This window comes from Phascolarctos cinereus, unplaced genomic scaffold (genome assembly GCF_003287225.1).
Source record: "Phascolarctos cinereus isolate Bilbo 61053 unplaced genomic scaffold, phaCin_HiC Scaffold_7;HRSCAF=346, whole genome shotgun sequence".
Classification (NCBI taxonomy): domain Eukaryota; kingdom Metazoa; phylum Chordata; class Mammalia; order Diprotodontia; family Phascolarctidae; genus Phascolarctos; species Phascolarctos cinereus.
The window spans coordinates 57,658,059-57,680,437 of NW_027556180.1; the positions used below are offsets into that span (position 1 = coordinate 57,658,059).

Consider the following 22,379-nt stretch of genomic DNA (forward strand, 5'->3'; position numbering starts at 1 on the left):
GGCCTGACCCATCCACTCAGTCTTAAGTAAGGAAGCCAAATGAGCCCTGAATTGCACAGTCTATTAGATTAGTCATCCAATGATGGTATTTTTGTTAAACCAGATGAAAGTAAAATGCATGGAAATGGGAAATAATTCCTAAGGGAAGCTGTCTATAGGAAGATATAATATACACAAGTACTTAGTTATTTCACCCAGTCTTATAGATGACAATGCATTCACAGAGCAACAGATCAAGTTAAACATCCTAAAGGATTTGGAGATGAGGATCTATTTGGCATTTAAAGCCCTTAACAATCTCTTTCCTACCTTTTTAAAATTTTTATACTTTACTCGCTATCCGCATACTCTATGCTCTAGCTATATTTGGAATTTCTCACAATACTCCATGTCCCAACTCTGGGCTGTTTTCACTGACTGCCACTCATACCTGGAATACCCTCCCTCTTCAATTCTGCATCATGGCTCCCCAGCCTCCTTCAAGACTTGGGTCAAATCCCAACTTCTCCAAGTGTTTTTCTCCAGTTCCTCTTACAAATTCTTTTCCTCTGAAATCGCTCTCTATTTATGCTGTCAGTATCTTATGTACTTTATATTTACATGCTTTCTCCACAATAGAATGTGATTTTCCTTAGGGTAGGGACCCCACTTTTGCCTCTTTTACCCCTAATACTTAACGCAGTAGCGTATGGTAAGCATTTAAGAAGTGCTTGTTGACTCACTATGTCATCCTAACTGTACCTTGAAGAGATCCTGTATGTGGCCTTGCTCTCCTTAGTGTCCACATTCTAACCAAAGCAATAACATCATTACGCTTAGCAGAGTAAAGCACTGGCAATACGTATGTATGTATGTATGTGCGTGTGACTAAATCTAATTGTTTTCCCAGTTCCTGATTTATGGAAGCTACTTTTCAGTCATTGCTGGAATTTTCATGGTGAGAAGTATTTATATAATCTATTCCACCAAATGCAAAAAAGAGAAAGTAGCTGCCATTGCCAATCCAAATTCAAACGACGCAACGCCAGTGGAAGGTATCGAATCAACGAAGCTTTAACCCTGCCCACCTTGCTCTTAGTTTTTTGCAGCAAAAGTGTGATTTTTAAAAATTGATTAATCGCCATGAATCCCAAGAGATGGACTGACTATATTCCAGTGGACCTTTTCCAAACTACCATCAGTCTCAGTCCCATTGGACCAGGTCTTTAGCTGACCTCAGGGTAAATTGGGTGCCACCAAGAGATTTGTTCACCCTGATTAATATAGCCTTTCTACATGGGTCCCAGTGAAGAACATATCTCAATCTCAACTGTACTGCTCACAAGCCACAGTATGTCAGGACAACTGAAGCTTTTTGACAACCTAAGGATTTGAAGAGGAGCATTCTCTGTCTTTATAAATTACAGAATGGACCAGCTAGAATTTCCTCCCGACAGATGTCTGGTTTCACCAAAACAAATAGCTCCCATGAAAATGTTCATCATTGCATCATTCTTCATCCTCTGCAATTAAGCTCGCCCTCTGCACTACCTAGAATTCTCCTAGAAAATGCAGCTGTCTATGCCTATGTCTGAAGGACACCCTACTAAACTTCGAAGTACTGAAATGTTGCTCAGAAACTGTCACTTGATGGGTATGCAACCAGCTCCTTATTTCGTCTATCAAACTATGTTGTCAGGAGACTGAAGCACTGGAGTGGGTTTCAGAAACTCCTCAGGGTGCTACTCCTGGCTCTGACCTCAGCTCCCAGAGTGGCCCATAAGCCTCAGCTGCACTCTCTTCCATTTGACAGGGAGTATATCATTATCTTATTGCTATCATCTTCTAGAAACAAAATGATCTACTGGAAAGGATTTCTGAAATCTATTCTGCTCTCCCTCAAAAGAGGGAGATTTCCATAAATCCTTTCCAGTCCTGAAGAATATTGTCTATTAATTGACCTTCATTATCAAATGACTGTCAGTGCTGAATAAACATTTTTTAAAGTGTGAAAAAGCTTTTTCTAACCTTCCATGGGCAATTTTATTGATCATTAGTGCTTGTTCCTGAAAAGCCAGTATGACAAATTGAACTAGGGTCTTCAGCTGTGAGAGGAGAGACTCCAACAGTGACTTTAAGGCGCAACTATCCCTACTGCTCACTCCAAAAACAAACCCAATTAAATAGTCAGGATGATGATTAGGCTCTCTGCCTCCAGAGAAAGAACCAATAAAAACAAGTACGCTGTAGTATGGTTTTACTTTATAAATCTCCATCAAATGGTGGCCTTGTCTAGGGCGAGGTGGGGAAGGTGAGAGAGTTTAAAACTTAAAATGTAACCAAAAAAATAGTTAAATTTAAAATTCAAGTCAGAGGCAGAATGCATGTGTACAACACACAGGTTTATTGTCAAGAATCCACAGATTTCTGGAATCACAACATTAGAAGGAAACTGACACATCATCGATAAGTTGTTCAATTGCCCTATTATTTCATTCTCCATTCCTTTGACTTCTCAGACCAAAACACCCTTCCCTGGCCACTACTCACTCCCTTGTGTTTCTCCCCCTATTTGAATGACGGTCTTAACTGCTTAAAAATCTCTAAACAAGGGGCAGAAATTTACTCTAGCTTAGCCAGTCTTCAATAGGTCCAGGGAAGGCGACCCTAAGTAAATCACTGACTCATGTTAGGCATGAGGGCAGTCATTGGGATCCATGAGGAAAGTGGAATGGGCTACCTCAAAATGTAGGTGTTTCCCCTTCTTGGAGGGCTTTTTATAAAAGCCGGATTGCCACTTGCTGGGTATGGGTTAGAAGAGAGGTGTCAGATATTTTGCTATAGAACCATTATGCTAAGCCCCAGGATACAAATACAAAAATAAGCAATGGCAGGCCTCAATTGTTTACAGTCTAATGGAGGAGACAACACACAAGGGAAAGTTTAAATAAGAGAAGAGGGAAAGGGAAGCTATGTTCAGGGGCATGATGGAGCATGCTGGGGTGTGATGAAGAAATCCAAAGGAGTGCAGGAGGGGGGGAAAGGAAGAGTTGGCTAGCCTAGGCAGAGGAGAACAAGCCATGTCTTCTAAGCAGATAGAAAGGGGTGTGGCAGTTCTAGGAGATAAACAGAAGTGAAACAATGCTTGTTAAGAATTCAATTAGGCAGAGTTCAAACCAGGTCTCTGACACTTGACACTTACTAGCTGTGTGACCCTGGGCAAGTCACTTAACCCCATTGCCTAGCAAAAAAAAAAAAAAACAAAAATTTAATTAGGCAGAGGTCTAACAGGTGTCCTTTCTAATCCCTCTAAGTTTTCCCTCTAAGTATCCTCAGGATCACATTGCCCAGTAAATCCCTTATTCTGAGATGTCTCCTCAAATGCCCACTCCCCAAAATAGCCAATTTAGATTAATTCACAGTGGTTATTTATAATACCAAAATACATGAGTCTACTTGCCTATGCCTCATGAATGGGATTGGCCCTTAATGGCTGATTGCTGGACTCAGTTGAGGAAAGGGAACCTCAGGTGTCCAATAATAAAATGAGATATTTCAGGAGGCAGTGACTTCCCATTACCACAATTTTTCAAGCAGCAAAGTGACCGACCACCTAGCAATGATGCTGTAGAGCACATGCCTGTGCTGGTAGGAAGTTAGACCACCTAACTTTAAAGGGCCCTTCCACCTCAAGATTCCATAGTTCTCTTTCATGAAATGACCTCTCAAAGTCCCTTTCCAAGTATAATTCAATGAAAAAGATGCTGGTTACTGCAGGGAGAAAAAACAAAGTATGATCCAGATGCTTTTAAACTAGTATGGAGCAATAAGCTAATTGCTTTTTCAAAAAGGCCACTGTTGGGGCAGCTAGGTGGCAGAGTGGATAGAGCACCTGCCCTGAAGTCAGGAGGACCTGAGTTCAAATCCAGCCTCAGACCAAACACTTGACACTTACTAGCTGTGTGACCCTGGGCAAGTCACTTAACCCCAACTGCCTAAAACAAACAAAAAAAAGGCCGTTGCTGCCTGACACTTTGTCGTCTGTGTAAATTAATTCAAGTGTTATGGAAAGGATTGAGACGGGATAGAAAAAGAAGCACTGTTTAATGAAAGCTCCTATTTCCCATCTCATTTCACCCTCTTCTGCCTCTGTGTATTTGCATAGCTCATCTCATAATCTTGGAATGCATTCCTTCCTTAATCTTTCTCATCCTTCAAGATCTAGTTCAGATACTGTCTTCTCCATGGAGCATTTACTATTTCCTCCATTCACCTCCACTCCCACAGCCATTCCAGCTAAAAGTTCTCTATACCTCACCAGATTTTCCTAGAGCATTTTGTCTGGCCTCTTGGAGGGACTTGTCACACTCTACCTTGTATTATACATACTGTATATCCCTAGTCAGGGATATGTTAGTAAATGGTATTATATATGTTGTATATCCCTGGTCAGGGATATGTTAGTAAATGTTTAACAACCAATTCTCTGGGTTGGAAGGGGGAGACATAAGCATGACACACTTGTATGTTTAGTCTACATTTTTACATTTTCTTCATCCCTTTCTTAAGTCCAATCAACAGAATAAGTCAAGAGCTTCTGCCAATTTCCAAGGTATAAATGGTCACACTAAAATTTAACAAGCTGCTCAGAGATCAGTTTGAGCTGGCTCCAGTATAGTCTCACCCCTGGTAGCCTATAAACTTGGGGGCAGAGACTGACGTTTTTCATGTTTGCCTACCTGTTACCTAGCAAAATACCTCATATGTGGCAAGTATGTGGGTGGGATGGGGAGGGAGACAGGCACCGTTGGCCACACAGCTTATGAGTGTCCACACAGGTATATCTAGACGTGGCTCACAGAGTGGCATGGATCTCAAGATTCTCCTACCCTCATCCTTCCTCACAGGATGCTTTGATTCCTTCCAGGAAGGGAGCAAGAGGTTGGGGCCAGAGGGTGGTCACTCTGCTCTCTTCAGAGAGCTCAAATTATATGTATCTACCCTTAATTGTTGGACTAGAAGAAATAACTTTTAAGTTCAAGCTAGGGTCCTTAACCACTGTCCCTTAATGGGAAAGGGATACCCCAAGCTATATATTCAAGTCTTGACTCCCTTCCCACCAAATGGAGTTCTACAATGAATATATGTAGCAAATAGCAAATAAACCCACTTATCCAAGCCAATAGCAAACAGAAATAAGAAAAGGTATACAGATGAGAATATGTACCTGACAATACACATAGAGAACAACCATTCCCACTGAGAGTATGTTATCTCCACTCAATCAAGAGAGAGAGAGTGCTGGAATCTACCCAAGGGGAAATTCTCCAAAGTCTCTACTATCTGAAGACAGGGACAGGATTGAAGTGCTGACTCCTCTACATGTTATCTTCTTCCCAGAGTCTTTCTCTCCCTTCTGGGGCCTGAAGAGAATCTGGAACCGTATATCTTTTTTTCTCAAAGCAGGATCTCTCTTCTCTCAAATTCTTGCCAAGTTTGAGCCTATAGAATTGATCAGTAAATCTCCACCAATGAGGAAAGCCTCATGCAGATGGATTTTGAGATGTGGTTTACACATGTTTCTTTAATATTGAGTTGAATTAAATTAGCCCCTTTGCTTTCATCAATCTCCATTCTTATATTGTATTTTTGTTGTATTAAGACCTAGTTCACAATTGCCAATGACAAACTCATTTTCTGTAAGTTTCTACAGGTATATGATAAAGAGAAATGATAGTTTCTGTCCAAGGAGTTTACATTCTCCTAGGAGTACCCAACATGAATAGAACATAGAGTTAAATTACTGAATTGTTGGTCTTGTGTATACCTGGCTGCCATGGTGAAAATGAATCCAAAATGCCTGCTTTTACTATGTGGTATTGGATACAATTGGCCAAGTAGACTGGGAGTGGTTCCCTTATTGATGTTAACTGGACTGCTTTAGCAGAGGAAATGGTGTTCCTCAAACCAACCCTATACAATCCCACTTTTTCTGTAGGTTGGCATTCTTGATCAAAACATTGCTCTAATATGTTTTTTATTTGTTTTTTTGTTTTTGTTTTTGTTTTTTAGTGAAGACAGTAGACACTTTGAAAGAAGAGAAAGGACACAATTTTTAATGGCAATTTTGTTTATTAAGGAATTTCTAAAACAGGCTGTCTTGTATCTATTAGCAGTAGGGGAAAATTTATTAAAAAGTATAGGGTAATTACAAAAAGAGCAGAAATACCAGAGCAGATTATACATTTCAAAAGAAGAAAATGTTCAAAATCATCATACCATTTTGTTCAATTCTAAAAAAAAAAATTTATAACTACTCTTATAAAATTGGTCTATGGGACGTTTAAATGAAAAGATCAATGATTATCCTTTTACACATGAAACAAGCATAAAGTCTATTATATACAAATAGTTTAAAGGTCTAAATGTATAATCACTGACAACATGCACGTCAGGGAGGAGAAGATTTTGTACAAAGGAAGAAAGTCTTACCTTTCTGTTGTACACATGCCTTCAGCAGCTTGTTCTGGGAGGCCAGGTCCTGATCACCCCCCTCTAACAGCAGCATTGCTTTTTGCAGCAGCACTGTTGGCAGCAGCATTTCTGTTGACAACAGCCCTTGCCACAGCCACAGGAGCCACAGGAGCCAGAGCAGCAGGTGCGACGGCAGCAGACAACCGTGGGGCTGCAGCAGCCTCCACAGCAGCCACAGCAGCAGGGGCAGCAGGAAGAGCAGCAGCCCACACGGCGGCAGGTACAGGTGGTACAGCCACCACAGCAGCCACCGCCACAGCCACCACAGCAGCCACAGCCACAGCCACAGCCGCCACAGCCACCGCAGCCACCACAGCCACCACAGCCACTGCCACAGCCACCGCAGCCACCACAGCCACCACAGCCACAGCAACCCATAGTGTCAGTACAGAGGGTTCAGGTGAGGTGAGGGGAGAGAGGACTCAGAAGAGGTAGGTGAAATCTGATTCTCTCTTTCTGCAGGGCAGCCCTTATATACCCTCCGGGGGGGGGGGGCACTGCCCAGGACTCATGACACTGTTGTTTATTTCATTTTCAATGGGAGACACCTCTTGTTTACTTCCTCACATGACTTTTCAGCTTCATTAAATTGTTTATTTTAGTTTGCCCCAAACTAATTTGTTTTATAAATATTTTCAAAGAATAAAAAAAAATAACTAAAATTTTTAATGGAAAAGCCTTACTTTTTTCAAAGATGTCTCTTCAATGCAAGTCTCAAACTCATGTGCAAAGTCATCCATCTTGGCATAAAGATCAGAATGGCAATGAGCCCTTTGCAATGAATCCTTGGATTCTCCCCTAATGTAAAACTATCTTCCTCTCAAGGGACTTTCAAAAGCTATCCTCCAAACTAGGGTTGATATTACTTTCACCAAAGACATCAGAGTCTAAAATGTAGGTACTCACTTAAAGCCACATTACAGATTCCATTTTCTTTCCCCTCAGCAGGTTGTTTTCTTTTTTAACTCTTACATCTGCTTTCAAGCCTCCACATATCCCTGAAAAAAATAGGAAAAAGTCCCTGGTAAAGAAAATTTGGGTGGTGGATTGTGAAAAAGGTCCATTATTGCTGGCTTTCTCCTGTTCAAATAGAACACTCCAGATGAGCAGTTCTCAGACTTTTTTGACATCAAGACCCCTTTGCACTATTAAAAATTGTTGAAGATCCCAAAGAACTTTTGTTTTTGTGAGTTATACCTATCAATATTTATCATAATATAAATTAAAACATCTTAGTATTATTACAAAAGTAGCTTTGACCTCTCAGATGCCCTGAAAGGGTCTCAAGCATCTCCCAGGGCTCCCCAGACCACACTTTGAGAACCACTGACCTAAACTTTCCTACCCACAAAATCCTATTCAATATAGTCTATGGAATTCTCCACAATTCAAATCCAAAAATGTTGATTGGGTGCCCTCTGGGTACCCTGCTAAGGCAGCACAAATTTAGATAAGATAAGGCTTGTGTCATCCAAGAGCTAACAGTGTAGTAGGAGAATTGGCACCACAGGAATTACAATGTACAATGATACAGGAGAAGTGATTCTAGTAGATTTAGAGGGATGAAGAACTTGATGGTTATCTAATCCAAACCCCTATTTTTTGATGACACTATTGAGAAGTTAAGATGCTTGTCCAAAGAACCGGGTGTTCAACTGAAGCCCACAGTGATCTTCCCAAGGTCACTCAGATGATGAGTGGTACAGTACAATTTGAACCCGAGGCTTCTCTCTGTAAATCCAACATTCTTTCCACAATACAATACTGCCTCTCCTAAGAAAAGGGTGCAAAGGAAAGGCAGTGTATAACTGTGCAGGACTTTGTTGTAGTGTTTGAACTCTTGGTTGGCTATAGGGAGTTACTGATAGGTTTTGAGCAGAGGAGTGATGGACCTAGTAGGAAGAATGTCGATATAAGAAAACTTGTTAGGGTGCTCTGATGAGGTATCTCAATACCGTTCATGGTTCTATGCCTAAAGTAAAATAAATTGGATCCAGATTCTGTTGTTTGGCATTGTGAATCTTTGGTGTCTTCAAGATTTTCCAAAGTCTCCTCCATAATGAGTTTCACTCCTCAACTTACCTCAGGGAAACAAAAATAGGAAGTGACAAATACAGAAAGGCATTCTGATTCAGATCATTTATTTCCTGCTCTCCCATACTACATCAAAAAAAAAAAAACAGCCAAGTGCTAGAAGCCCCAGAATTGAGTCATCAATACTGAGCCTACCCTCTACTACTACACTAAAATACTCTACAAAATATATTCTTGATTCAGTTCTCAAACTTTGCTTCAGCTCTCTTCCACCCTTTTATAAAATTAATTGGTATAATGCCAAATGCTAATTTAAATTATCATTCTTATTTTTTAATATCAGGATTTCAGGTCCATTTTGCATGGTAGAAGAAGAAAAACACTTCCTTCTTATTTAGCCATAGGGAGGAATGACAACACAGAGAAGCAGGCAAGACAGACGATGAACGAAATAGAGAAGAAAAAAGTAGTAATAGCAAAAAGCCAGTACAAGTTCATCACTCGCAGGTCGTAGCAGGCTAACTTCAGTTGGTTTCTGACAGACCTGAATTGGTGAGAGGCAGCATGGCACAGTAGACAGCAGCTTCACCTTGGAATGGGCGAGACCCAGGTTGAAGTTCTGTCTCTGATGCATATCAGCTGTGTGGTCATGGGAAGTCACTTAACTTCTCATTGCCCCAGGTAACAACACTGGAACTGTAAGTTGCAGGTAAATTGATGATTTGCATTGATATTAGGAATTTCACAATGGAAGTTTCCAGCATTGAAGCCATCACAGGTCCAGACCAAAGAGAAACAGAAATTAGACTAAGAATTAGTAAAACAGAATTCTATAAATATAATTGACTTTTGATTTAGGACTTTCCAGCAAAATGTAAGAATGCCATTCTTGGGACAGCCTAGTGTCTTTCACTTTGCTACTTTAATATTTAAACTTGCCCACGGTCTCATCAGTGTATTTACTCTCTCCATTATCAGATCATAAAACATCTACCCCTTATCCTTTGTGATTCTTTTCCACTTTATCCCACAAATCCTTCACAGATATTTTCAGTGTGCTCAAGGTCTTTAAGTCTTCTAAGTCTTTTTAACATTTTATGAGAACAAGAGCAGTCAGAGAAGTTGACTACCTAGACGGGTAGTCAACTTCTCTGAATCTTTTAGCCTTAGCAAGTTGTCAAAGATGCTAATCACAGAGTCAGCATGTTTCAGGGGCAGGGCTAGAACTCAGGTTGTCCTGGCTCTGAGGCCAACTGTCTATTGGTGACACCACACTGCCTCTTGATTAAAAAAACACACACACACACATAAGATTATTTCAGGGCAGATTAGCATCCACACGTGATCAGAAAAGCTTCATGTAGGAGATTACAGTTGAGCTGAGCTTTGAAGAAAGCTAGGGATTACAAGGAATAGAAATTCAGAAGAAGCGTATAGCAGGTATGGGAGTCAGCCTATGTAAGGACACAGAAGTAGGAGATGCTTATTTGTGTACTTGTCTTAACTCTTCTATTAGAATACAAGCTCTTAGAGAGCAAGGACTGTATTGCTGATTCTCTTCATATCAGAATCTAGCATACAATAGATGTGTAACGAATGTCTATTGAATCAAAATTTTAAAACAACCATTAAAAGTAGATGTATTATATTATAAGTTGCAATGGCATATTTCAAAAGATATGAAAGAAAGTGAAATCACCTACCAGTGTGAATTAATTCCAGTTCAACGAATCAGGTGCTAGCATCTAAATATCTTTCAACTATCACCAGTTTGAGGCAGTCAGATCTCCACAAGATATTGTGACCTGGATTGACACCAAGGCTAAAATATGTGTCCAAAATGAGCACATCTCTGTCCTAGGGATACCACAGAAGGTCCTTCCTTATCATCACCATCTTTCTAGTCTCAAGGTCCATTTTTACAATTTTCACCAGTTTTTCCTTTCTATTAGAAAGAACCAGAAGTATAATTATGAAAACAAGTGACCAAATTAAGTCCAAGCATACAAGAAGGAAGTAAATAAGAGTCACCCTCAGCAAGTGGGATAAATAACAATAATAAAGCATCCCATGTCCCAAGCCAAGTCTCCCCAGGAAGGTATATAAGGCCTGCCCTGCAGAAGGAGAGCATCAGACTTCACTCACCTCCTCTGAGTCCTTTCTCTCCTCACTTCATCTGAACCCTCTATACTGATACTATGGGTTGCTGTGGCTGTAGAGGAAGCTGTGGTGGCTGTGGCGGTGGCTGTGGTGGCTGCAGCGGTGGCTGTGGAGGCTGTGGCGGTGGCTGTGGCAGCTGTACCACCTGTACCTGCTACCGGGTAGGCTGCTGTTCCTGCCCCTGCTGCCGTGGCTGCTGTGGCTGCTGTTGCAGCCCCATTGGCATCTGCTGCTCCCGCAACTGCTGCTCTGGCTCCTGTGGTTCCTGTGGCTGTGGCAAAGGCTGTGGCTGTGGCAAGGGCTGCTGCCAACAGAAATGCTGCTGTAAGAGACAATGCTGATGCTAAAGGGGAGTGATCACAGCCAAGCCTCTGGAAAGGACTTGCTGGGGGCACATGCCCAGCATGAAGGTAAGACTTTCTTCTGTTAGCTAGTCTTCTCTCTGATTGGTAAGTCATCTTCGGGTTCCAAAATGTGTATGTTAACTGTGGCAACCTTTCATTCTGTGGCTGCTGTGTTTCTCTCTCAACAGCCCCCAGTATCACATAGGTACTTAATTTGGAAAGTGCCCATTTCAGAGAATGGCCTCCCCAACAAAGGGACAAAGGTTCAATCCAGTTTTCCCAAACTTCACTCATATATTTAGGTCAAGAAATGGAATCATGATTTCTAGCACTTCTTTTCTTCTTGAAATGTCTCTTATAAATGCCTGTATCTAAACATCTGTTCTTTCGGGCATGTATTGTACATTCACTGCCCTTTCTACCATTTCTATGTCTTTCAATGCACATTTCTTAATAAAATGGACTAAATTTTATTTTTTAAAAATGTGGCTTCCCTTTATTTTCTTTTTTGTCCTCTTGTGTCTACACTGTGTACTAATGAAACCTTAACGAAAGAAGCAGGTGCTAAACTAATAATGATAGCTAAGTGAGCCAAAGAAACTAGATCCTATAAGAATGACTGTAGATATTCAAAACAGTTTAGATAAATTCGTGAATGATAAGTCCATAATAGGTTTGGTTTTGTTGTTTGTTTTTTTTTAATGAGGACACATCCCTAAGATTTTAAGGTAGATGGCTTAGACAAAAGACAATTACAAATATTTCTTGTCCTTATGTCACTGTCAAAGCCAGCATACTGGCTGAAAAGACAACTAAGAGAGTTAGATCATAGATTTAGGCTGAAAAAGACTTCAGAGGTCCTCTAGTCTAACCATCTCATTTTACAGATGAGGAAACTGAGGCCCAGAGGAATAAATGGGTTTACCGAAGGTCACACAGATAGTTGTGGGAAGCAACAGAGTTGGGATTCAAACCTAGGTTCTCTAACTCCAAGTCCAGTGCTCTTTACTCAATATAATATGACCTCTTGTGTTTACATCTTGTTCAAGTGGCCCCTTTGCATCTAACTTTTCTAATAGATTTTTTTCTACAGTCACATTCTGCTACCACATTTGTCAAAAACCACCATAGATGATAACATAAAAGCCTACCTATATTAGACCTGCAATGAATTTCTAAATATTATATCCCAACCAACTCAGGACGAACATATACAAGGATTAGGATCAGGGAAAAATAATTTCTACTTAGGGCCAAGGAGGAAGTACCCAAGTTGGAACACAAGTAAACAAAAACTGAAAACCCAGGCAAGTTAGTACCAAGTTATCTCAGGATTACCAAAGTCCAAGGTAGTTGAGACAAATAGGATGAATGGTTCTTTGGGTTTTTTTTAATGAACTTATTTTGATTTATCAACAATCATTTCCATATGCTTTTGAGTTTAAAATTTTTCTCCCCCTCCCTCCCCATCACCCTTCCCAAGATGGTGCACAATCTGGTATTGGCTATACATATACATTCCTATTAAACATATTTTCACATTAGTGATGTTGTAAGGAAGAATTAGAACCAATAGGAGGAACCACCAGAAAGAGGAAACAAAACACAACAGAAGGAAAAAGAATAGCAAATGGTATGCTTTGATCTGCATTCAAACTCCATAGTTCTTTCTTTGGATATGGATAGCATTTTCCATCATGAGGCCTTTGGAGACGTCTTAGATCCTTGTATTGCTGGGAAGGGTTAAGTTTATCAATATTAGTCATCAAATAACATGACTATTATTGTGTAGAACATTCTCCTGGTTCTGCTCACTTCAGTCAGCATCAGACCATACAAATTTTTCCAGGTTTTTCTGAAGTCAGCCTGTCCATCATTTCTTATTGTACAATAGTATTCCATTACATTCATATATCACAACTGGTTCAGCCATTCCCCAGTTGATGGGCATCCTCTCAATTTCCATGAATGGTTCTTTGTACAAAAACTTGGAGCCTAGAAGCACATCCCAGAGTAGTAAGCCAAATTCCAGGGAGTGGAAAGGAGCTGACCATTTGTATGTCTCAGCTTGATTTCCCAAACCTTCAGTCTTTGAAATACAACTGCTTTTATTCTAGTATAGTTATGGGTTGCGTTGTGTATCTCTTGAGACACCTCCATAAGGCCATGGTCAGTCAGTCAGATAAGTATTTGTTAAGCACCTACTATGTGCTACACACTAAGCACTCGAGGTAAAGAAAAGTGAAAGACTCTCAATGACTCAGTGACTCAAAGACTCCCCACTCTCAATGAGCTCACAATATGGTTGCATACAACAGGCCCTTGGGTGCCTTCTTTTGGTCCTGCTGTTTATGCAATACAAGTGAGTTTTTTCATGCAATTTATATTTATTAAATATCTACTGTATTATAATTGTCTCTGAAAATGACTAGGGCAAAGTAATAGGATACTGGAGAAATATTGAACTCAACACTGTTCAAGACTTGTCTATGAGCAAAAGCAGTCAATTGAAGAATGGATATTTATTAAGCCCTTACTATGTGCCAGGCATTGGGGACTCAAACAAACACAAAAAAAAAACACCCCTTGCTCTCAGGTAACTTACACTCTCAAACTATTGTTGTTTGATTTTATTTTAATACAAGAAAATCAGCACTAGAAACAATTAGACCAAAATAGGTTCATACATGCTCTTCAGAGCTCCCACATCTGATGGAGACTACACACATGCCTATTTTGTATTCACCATGGACAGCTCATCCTTGTCCCAAGTTCTGAGTCCCTACCTAATTCATAGAATCAGGAAGCAACTGATTTTCTTTTACAACTTGAAAGAGACTTTGAGATCGTCTGTGACTTGTTCAAGGTCCCATATTTAGTGAGTTGAAGAGTCAGGGATATAAAATGTATTCCCTCATTCTCAATATATGGTCTTTCCAGTATGCCCCAAACAGTACATTCCAGAGCCAGTTCAACACTAGGTACAAAAGATGGAGAAACCATTTACATAGAATAAGACAGTAGGTTCATTGGTTAGGAAGATTGTCTATTCTTTTTCTTTGTTCCTTTAAGAAATAGGACGTTCATGTCCCAGTTTTAGCATCATAGATTTAGGTCTAGAGAAGGTCTAAGAGGCCATCTAGTAGAACTCTAGTAGAAAAAAGAGGTCCAAAAGAAGACTCCCCATTCTGGGAGTTTTCTAGAGGATCCTTTAAGTAGCTTCCTGCCTTGCCCAATTTCTTTTTTTTTCTTTTTTTTTTAATTATTTAGTATTTTATTTATTCCCAGTTACATGTAAAAACATTTTTTAACATTCATTTTTAAAATTTGAGTTCCAAATTCTCTCTCTTCCTCCCTCCTCACCCTATACCCCATTGAGAAAACCAGCAATTCCAGGGTGGTTTGGATAAGACCATCATCCTGCTTCCTCTTTACGTTATAAGAATCCTCCTTCTGGACCCCATGTCAAGAGCCATCTCCTGCATCCTGAGGCCTTTACCTTGTGCCCTCTCTTCATATGAGTGGTCCTATTTGGCCAAGATTCTGTCTATGCACCCCTTCCTTTCCCCCCTCTCCTCACTAAAACCCTTTGGCTTCTGTAGTTTTCTTCATGCTATGGGCTGTGTGGTAATAAATTGAGTTGCACCTGAGTCCTGTCTTTATGCTATTTTAATAGCTAGGTGGCACAGTGGAGAGAGATCCTGGTCTGAAGTCAAGAAGACTCATTTTCTTGAATTCAAACGTGGCCTCAGACATTTACTAGCCATGTGACCCTGCAGCAAGTCACTTAAGCCTGTTTGCCTCAGTTTCCTCATCTGTAAAATGAGTTGGAGAAGAAAATGGCAAACTGCTCTGGTATCTTTCCCAAGAAAACCCCGAATGGGGTGGTGAAGAGTCAGACACCATTGAAAATAACTGAACAACGACAAAAGTAAATGAAAATCTTTTGGGGATAAGAAATCAACTGTAAAAGTATATATAAGCTATGGGAGAACTGGCCAGAGAGGTTTACAGCAGCACGGTATACAATACACCACCCTCACACTGCCATCTGACATGACTTAAAAACAACTCAACAACAGCAACCACTAGTCATGATTAACAGTTATGGACAGAACAGGAGGTGCCCTAGTGAGACACGTGAGGGGACAATGGAATTCCTGCCTCTCCAGTCACGACCCCAAATCTAAATTATGGGGAGTGACACAAAGCTTCCAAGGCTAGGACATAGCACCAGGGTTCCATGCCTCACTCTCAAGGGGTAGTTTGCTTAGGGTCCAAGGATTTAGGAAGAATTTGTACTCAGGACTCAGGTACAACTCAACTTATTACCACACAGCCCATAGCATAAAGAAAACTACAGAAGTCAAAGGGTTTTAGTGAGGGGAAGGAAAGGAAGGGGTGCATAGACAGAATCTTGGCCAAATAGGACCACTCATATGAAGAGAGGGCACAAGGTAAAGGCCTCAGGATGCAGGAGATGGCTCTTGACATGGGGTCCAGAAGGAGGATTCTTATAAGGTAAAGAGGGAGCAGGATGGTGGTCTTATCCAAACCACCCTAGGGTTAGTTCACTTGCATATGAGGCTTAACAAGGGCCACCTGCTCCCTTGGGTGAGTCACATGGAAAGGGAGTAGAAAACAACCTAAGGCCCATTTGTTTACTATGGCCATTAGGGCCACATAGCATAAGTACCTCCATTTTGTCACATACTCACAACATTGTGATAAACACCTGCCTGTCCTGTGTGTGTCCTATTCCAATTCATGTGTCTGTCACATGAAGACATATGGGTAAAGACAAATAGCTTAATAGTTCCCACATCTCTGTCAGGTGAAGCTCCAAACCCTATCACCTCTAGCCTTCTTGTGACCAGGAAGTTTCAAGAGGAACACATGCTTCCAATCAGCTGCATCTACACTGGGTGCTTTTTCCTGCTCTAAATAAAGTTTAAAAAATAAAAGGCAAATCTCTCTCCCCCTCCCCCTCCCCCTCCCCTCCCCTCCCCTCCCTCCGTCTCTCTATCTGTCTCTGTCTTCTTTTCTCTGTCTTTCTTTGTCTGTCTCTGTCTTTCTCTGTCTCTGTCACTCTGTCTGTCTCTCTCTGTCTATCTCTGTTTCTCTCTGTCTCTCTGTCTGTCTCTCTCCCTCCTTCCCATTCCCCCTTTTTGGTTCAGATCCAGAAACTCATTGGTATAGGAACTCCTTACACATGACAGGTGAACAGAGAGAGTGTTTCACTGCCCCACTGGTCCTCTCCTATCTCTTGATGTTGAGAGAAAGGGAAGACCACTTCTAGCCCACTGAGGCAGCTGAGTAGAGCAGCAGATGGAGCACTGGACCTGGAGTCAAAAAGATGTAACTTCAAATCCAGCCTTAGACACTTATTAGTTCTGTGATGATGTGATCCTGGGTAAGACACAACCCTCTCTCAGCCTTAGTTTCCTAATCGGTAAAATGGGGGTCATCATAGCATCTCTCTCCCAGGGTGGTTAGGAGGATCACATTTATGTGTGTATGTGTGTGTGTGTGTGTGTGTGTGTGTGTGTGTGTGTCACATACACACTCACATATACGCGCATATACATATATATATAGAGAGAGATACACATACATACATATATAGGCATAGATATATACACACATCTATACAAACACACACATATACCTGTATATATATATGTATATATATAGATGTGTGTATATACATGCATGTATGTATGTATACAGAGTGCTTCACACACCTTAAAGCACTAAATAAACGCTAGCCATTTTTAGGCGGACTTCCTAAGGTGAACTTTTGGAAGAACATGGACAAGAGTCACATAGGAAGGGCAGTCATAGGTGGGTTCCTATATGCATCATAGGAAAGAATGCCTGAATCAGTGAAATCTGTTTGAGTATTGAGAGTAGGTAGAATCGTAAAAATTTAGGGACCAAAAAAGATTACTACAGCACCCCTATTTTATAGATGAGGAACATTGGGACCCACAGAGCTAGAATGACGAGGAACATTGGGACCCACAGAGCTAGAATGACTTACCCAAGGCCACACAGCTGATGTAATGAAAAGTATATCGAGTCTGCATGTGTTGTCCTCCATCATACCTATAATTTATTTTTTCTTCTTCTTTCTTTTTTTTGCTAGGCAACGAGGTTAAGTGACTTGCCTGAGGTCACACAGCTAGTAAGCGTTGTGTGTCTGAGGCCGGATTTGAACTCAGGTTGTCCTGAATCCAGGACTGGTGCTCTATCCACTGCACCACCTAGCTGCCCCATCATCATACCTATAATTTAAGTCTCAGAGACTCAGTCCTTGGGAGCCCCAAGAAGTTAAAAGGACTTGTTCATGGTCACATGGCCAATGTGTTGCAGAGGTTGGACACCAACCCAGAAGTTCCTGTCTCCACAGCTAAGCTTCTATCCACTATCCCATGCTGCCTTTCCCAAATTCTACTCCGGCTTGGTTAATGGGGAATTTATAGTCTTCAAATCCTATCACTTTCTCCTCCCTTCTGCATCTCTCTTCCGAGCTTAGCTCTGCCAACAGAAATAGGAAGGAGAAAAAATGTTGACCTTCTAACTGTTTACTTCTTCTGTCAAAATGGTGAAGAACTGATTTGGCTCTGAATCTCCTTGAGTTGAGCTAAAAGGACTTTTACAATACGTTCTAGAAGCGATTCTGAAACTTTTCAACATGCAGAACATGCTGAGTTTATCCTGATTCAGACAAAGGGAGTAGAGAGGGAAAAGGAACTTCAGGATTCCCATGATGTTGAGAAGGGTAAATAAATGATACCTTTTTAAAAAAATTACTATTTAGCCCAAGATCAGAGATTTAAAAAAAAAAAGACCTACAACACATAACCAAGAAGGAACTTGGAAGAAAAAAAAGAGTGAAAGACAGGAAGAGAAGGTGGGCAAGAGCAAGGGATGACAAGTAGAAAGCTCAAGTTCTTCACTGGTACCCTCCCAATGTAGGGGGATATTGAGTATAGTCCCAGGCATCTTGGGTGAGCTGGCCCACAGAATTTTGGGGAGAACATGGGCAAGGGCAGCTATGGGTTGTGATTTTCATTCATTTAAATCTATTTTATATTATCTATGTGTGTGTTCTGGTTTTTTTTTTCTCTATCTACTACTCCTTTTCCTGCCAGTAGTAGGTACACTCCTTGAGGTCAGGGACTATTTTCATTCCTTTCTCTAGTATTATGCCAAGAATGTAGAAGGTACTTACTGAATATTTATTGGACTAAATAGTATTTTTAAATGTTTAAAATGCCCTAGGGAAGTATGCCAACTAAAGGACTCCAAAATAAACTCAGTTGTAAAGAAAATGCCTTTGTTGTTATTATTCAGTTGTTTTCAATTGTGTACAACTCCTTGTGACCCCATTTGGGGTTTTCTTGGCAGAGATACTGGAGTGGTTTGCCATTTCCTTCTCCAGCTCATATTACAGATGAGGAAACTGAGGCAAACAGGGTTAAGGGACTTATTTTGCACTCAACAGAAATAGGGATTAGATCTGTGATTTCATTGGTATAAACGATGTCCAAGTGAGGAAACTCCCTCCAACAATCTAGGTAAGAACCTTCTCTTCAATTTATAGTCATAGAGAGTTTCCTACAACTAAGAGAAGTTAAAAGATTTGCTAAGGATCACACTGCCAGCGTGCGTCAGAGATGGAACTTGAACCCAGGTGTTCCCAGCTTCAAAACTACCTCTCTATTAACTACGCAAAGCTGCCTCTTTTGTGTTAAATATAGAACTTGATTTTCCTATGATCAATTGCTAAAAGCCAGTCGCTCTAGCCTAGCTGTCCCAGAAATAAGAATCATTTTTGACTCAGTTTGCTACCATTCTAAGTCTTCTTTCAAAGAGATTGAAAACTCTTAGGACACATATTTGGTGGACAAATGAATAAAAGCAGAAACTCTTTTCAGAACGTTTTTGTTTATTGAGACTTTTAGAAAATAGTGGTATAACAATCAGCAGTTTAGAAAAGTGAGAAGAAAGTAGGAAAAAACGTATACAGACAACAGACAGAAAAACAAAGCACAGGGATTATAAGAAAGTGAGTAAACACAGCCAAGGAACAAACCATGAGAACTCATGATTTGATGTGGGGGCTGAGTTCCTAGGTAAAGTCTGGCCATTATTCAGTAGCTGGTCCAGTGCCCATTTTCCTGTTTCAAATGGTTTGTGTCAGTTTAGATTTTTTTCAAATGGACCAATTTTTGATAGCTTCATATACCTAAGGTAGGATTATAGAGATCAGAATCTGAGACAGAGTCCAAAGCTCTAGGACACACAGATGACTTACAATGAAGGAAGGAGCAGCTTTGCTGCAAGGGAGGAAAGTCTTACCTTCATGCTGCACATGTGCCCCCACAGGGCCAGCTCTGATCACTCCCCTTTAACAGCAGCATTGTCTCTTACAGCAGCACTGCTGGCAGCAGCATTTCTGTTGGCAACAGCCCTTGCCGCAGCCACAGCCCTTGCCACAGCCACAGCCAGAGCAGCAAGTGCGGTGACAGCAGATGACTGTGGGGCTACAGCAGCCCCCACAGCAGCCACAGCAGCAGGGGCAGCAGGCAGAGCAGCAGCCTACACGCCGGCAGGTACAGGTGGTACAGCCACCGCAACCACCACCACAGCTGCCACAGCTGCCACAGCTGCCACAGCCACCACCACAGCCGCCACAGCCGCCGCAGCCACCACCACAGCTGCTGCCTCTGCAGCCACAGCAACCCATAGTGTCAGTACAGAGGGTCAAGGTGAAGTGAGGAGAGAAAAGACTCAGAAGGGGTGAATGAAGTCTGATACTCACCTTTTGCAGGGCAGCCCTTATATACCCTCCTGGGGGGACTTGGCCCAGGACGTCACAAGATACTTCCTTGTTGTTGTTTATCTCATTTTCCATGGGAGACTCTTACTTTTTGGATCTTGTTTTCTTCCTCAGTGGACTTCTTTGGCTTAATTTAACTACTAAATTCAACTTCTTCGTGTTTAGCTTAAAGTCATATTTGCAACATAATAAATAACTTAAATGATTTATGATAAAATCATTTTTTCATACAGGGAAAATTCTATATTTGCCTCTGAATTAGCTGAGGGATCCTATGGAAGGATTGGATCCTGAGCTCAAGTGATCCTTACTGATACCCATCTGGTCTAATTGCCTCTTTTTATAAATAAGGAGACTGAAGTCCATAGAAGGACTTGCCTAAATTCATATAAATTTGTCTTTTTCCATTGTTAAGTAGTTAAGAACAAGGATTTTCCCTTTCTATAGTTATTCATATAAAGTCCTCTAAACCCTGGTGATAATAATAATATATTTATTTTTACATATATATCACACAATATTTATTTATATATTTACTTATATTTATATATAAACATATTTTTATATATTTACATATATAGCACATACCTATTACATGTAATATATACATATATTATTACATATATGTATATATTATTCATATATATTATTCCTTACAACAGCCTTGTGAGGTAGGAACTATTATTATTCCCATTTTACAAATGAGGAAACTGAGTCTGAGAAAAGTCAAGTGATTTGCTCTAGGTCACACAACTAGTAAAAGTATGACACAGGATTAGAACTCAAATCTCACAGCTTCCAAGACAAGCATTCTATTTAATAAACTATGCTGTCTGAGGCAATGTGAAAATCCAAATTGAAGGAAGCACATTTCTTAAATCTGTCATTTCTTATATTGCATTGGCTCCCTGAAACAAAAGGAATAAAAACCGTCCTGAAGTTTCTGCGGCCTCCTTTCTGGTTCCCTGGAATTACTGATTCAAGAGAGCTGACATCAAATGTGATATAGGAATAGTTGTTACAAAGCACCCTTAGGGCATGGGTTTTGCAGGTTAAGAGCACAGATCATCATGCATGTAGCATATCCAAATTAACCTGCCTACTAGTACAAGATTCAGCCTTCTTATCAAATTTTTCAGTAAATAAAATTTCCATCAGGTGATTGGTCCTCTCTAGTGACTGTTTGTTATGCAAGAATGAGTTAATAAGCTACTAGTTCATTCATTAACACCTACTGCCCATGCCCAAGTACCTACTATATATAAAACGCCCTAAGTTCAGCACTGGGGGAGATACAAAGATATCACACAAATAGTCCCTGTCCTCAAAGGGCTTAGACTCTAGTAGAAAATACAGGACACATATGCAAATATGCAATCATCATGTAAGAAATATAACAAACAATAAAATAAAGCAAAGACATACATGGCCACTTGTCATGGAGGCAGTTGGGGTACAGGGAAAAAACCACTGACTCCATAATCAAATCCCTGGGTTCGAATCCCATCTCTGATGCTTACTATCTGTATGACCTTGGGCAAGTCACTTAGCATTCCTTGGACTCAGTTTCCTCACCTGTAGGGGTTGGACTAGATAGGCTCTGAAATCCCTTCTAGCTGTAGACCTATAATCCTTTATGAGCTTATGTACAAACTCCATCAACACAGTGGCTGCTTCTAATTAGCAATCTCTGTGTCACCTACTGTTTCCTGATGAAGACCAACAGGTTTTTGTGGGTTGTTTTTTAATTAACAAAGGGAGTTTGGTGCTATTTCCTTGCCTTGGTGCTCTGCAGAATACAACATCTTTGCAGGGCTTACTCAGCTTTCTCAGTACCTGGGGATAGCACACAGAAAAGATGCTGCCCGTTCTCTATTTGGTCACCATAGAGACAGCTAAGGAGGGTTAGCTCATCAGCTCTCTCCTGCCACATGTCACTGCTTCTGGGCCAGAGGTAGAGAACCTAGTCATCGAGATTAACACACTTATTTTACAGATAAGGAATCAGGAGCCCAGAAAAGGAAAATAACTGGCCCAAGTTCACGTGGATAATAAGCATCCAAGGCAGGACTTGAACCCGCATCTTTCTGACTTTCTCTGTCCACTACAGCAGGCTGTCTCTCAGACTGTCAGTGTGTGTCACTATTGCCTGAATAATTAATAATTCTTGAATTTAATAGAATTCCCATCTTTCAGAATTTCTTTACTTCAAGCCAAAGAAGGCTGACAAATGCATTAGCCTAGGTTATGTAGTTCCCAAGAAATCTCCTTTTACACCCATTATGTGTATTCCCATAATGCCCCTGTCTGAAATATGCTCATGAAAATTCAGCCTCCCCTCAAGAACATTTTCCCCTGGATTGTGCAACATGACAGTTTCCTGTGAATGTTGCAATATGCTGTTCTTTCCTCTTCTGGAAGGAAAATTTGAATTGTGGACAGGGCTTCAACATTTATGCCATAAAAGCACACTGCAGAGA

The 22,379-nt window shown here is 40.7% G+C and overlaps 1 protein-coding gene across 6 annotated transcripts in view; it reads left to right on the plus strand.

The window, feature by feature from the left end:
- SLC19A3 (solute carrier family 19 member 3) overlaps positions 1-18,382 on the plus strand; it is a 72,293-nt gene extending 53,911 nt beyond the window's left edge. For 5 of the 6 annotated variants that reach the window (XM_020970945.2, XM_020970946.2, XM_020970943.2 and 2 more), the window contains one exon: positions 890-6,326. In XM_020970945.2, coding sequence (XP_020826604.1) covers positions 890-1,057 — 168 coding nt within the window. In that variant the 3' untranslated portion in view covers positions 1,058-6,326. Of the gene's footprint in view, positions 1-889; positions 6,327-17,199 lie in introns of those variants that run through there. The other variant, XM_078147193.1, reaches the window with a different exon arrangement.
- The last annotated feature ends 3,997 nt before the right edge of the window (positions 18,383-22,379 follow it).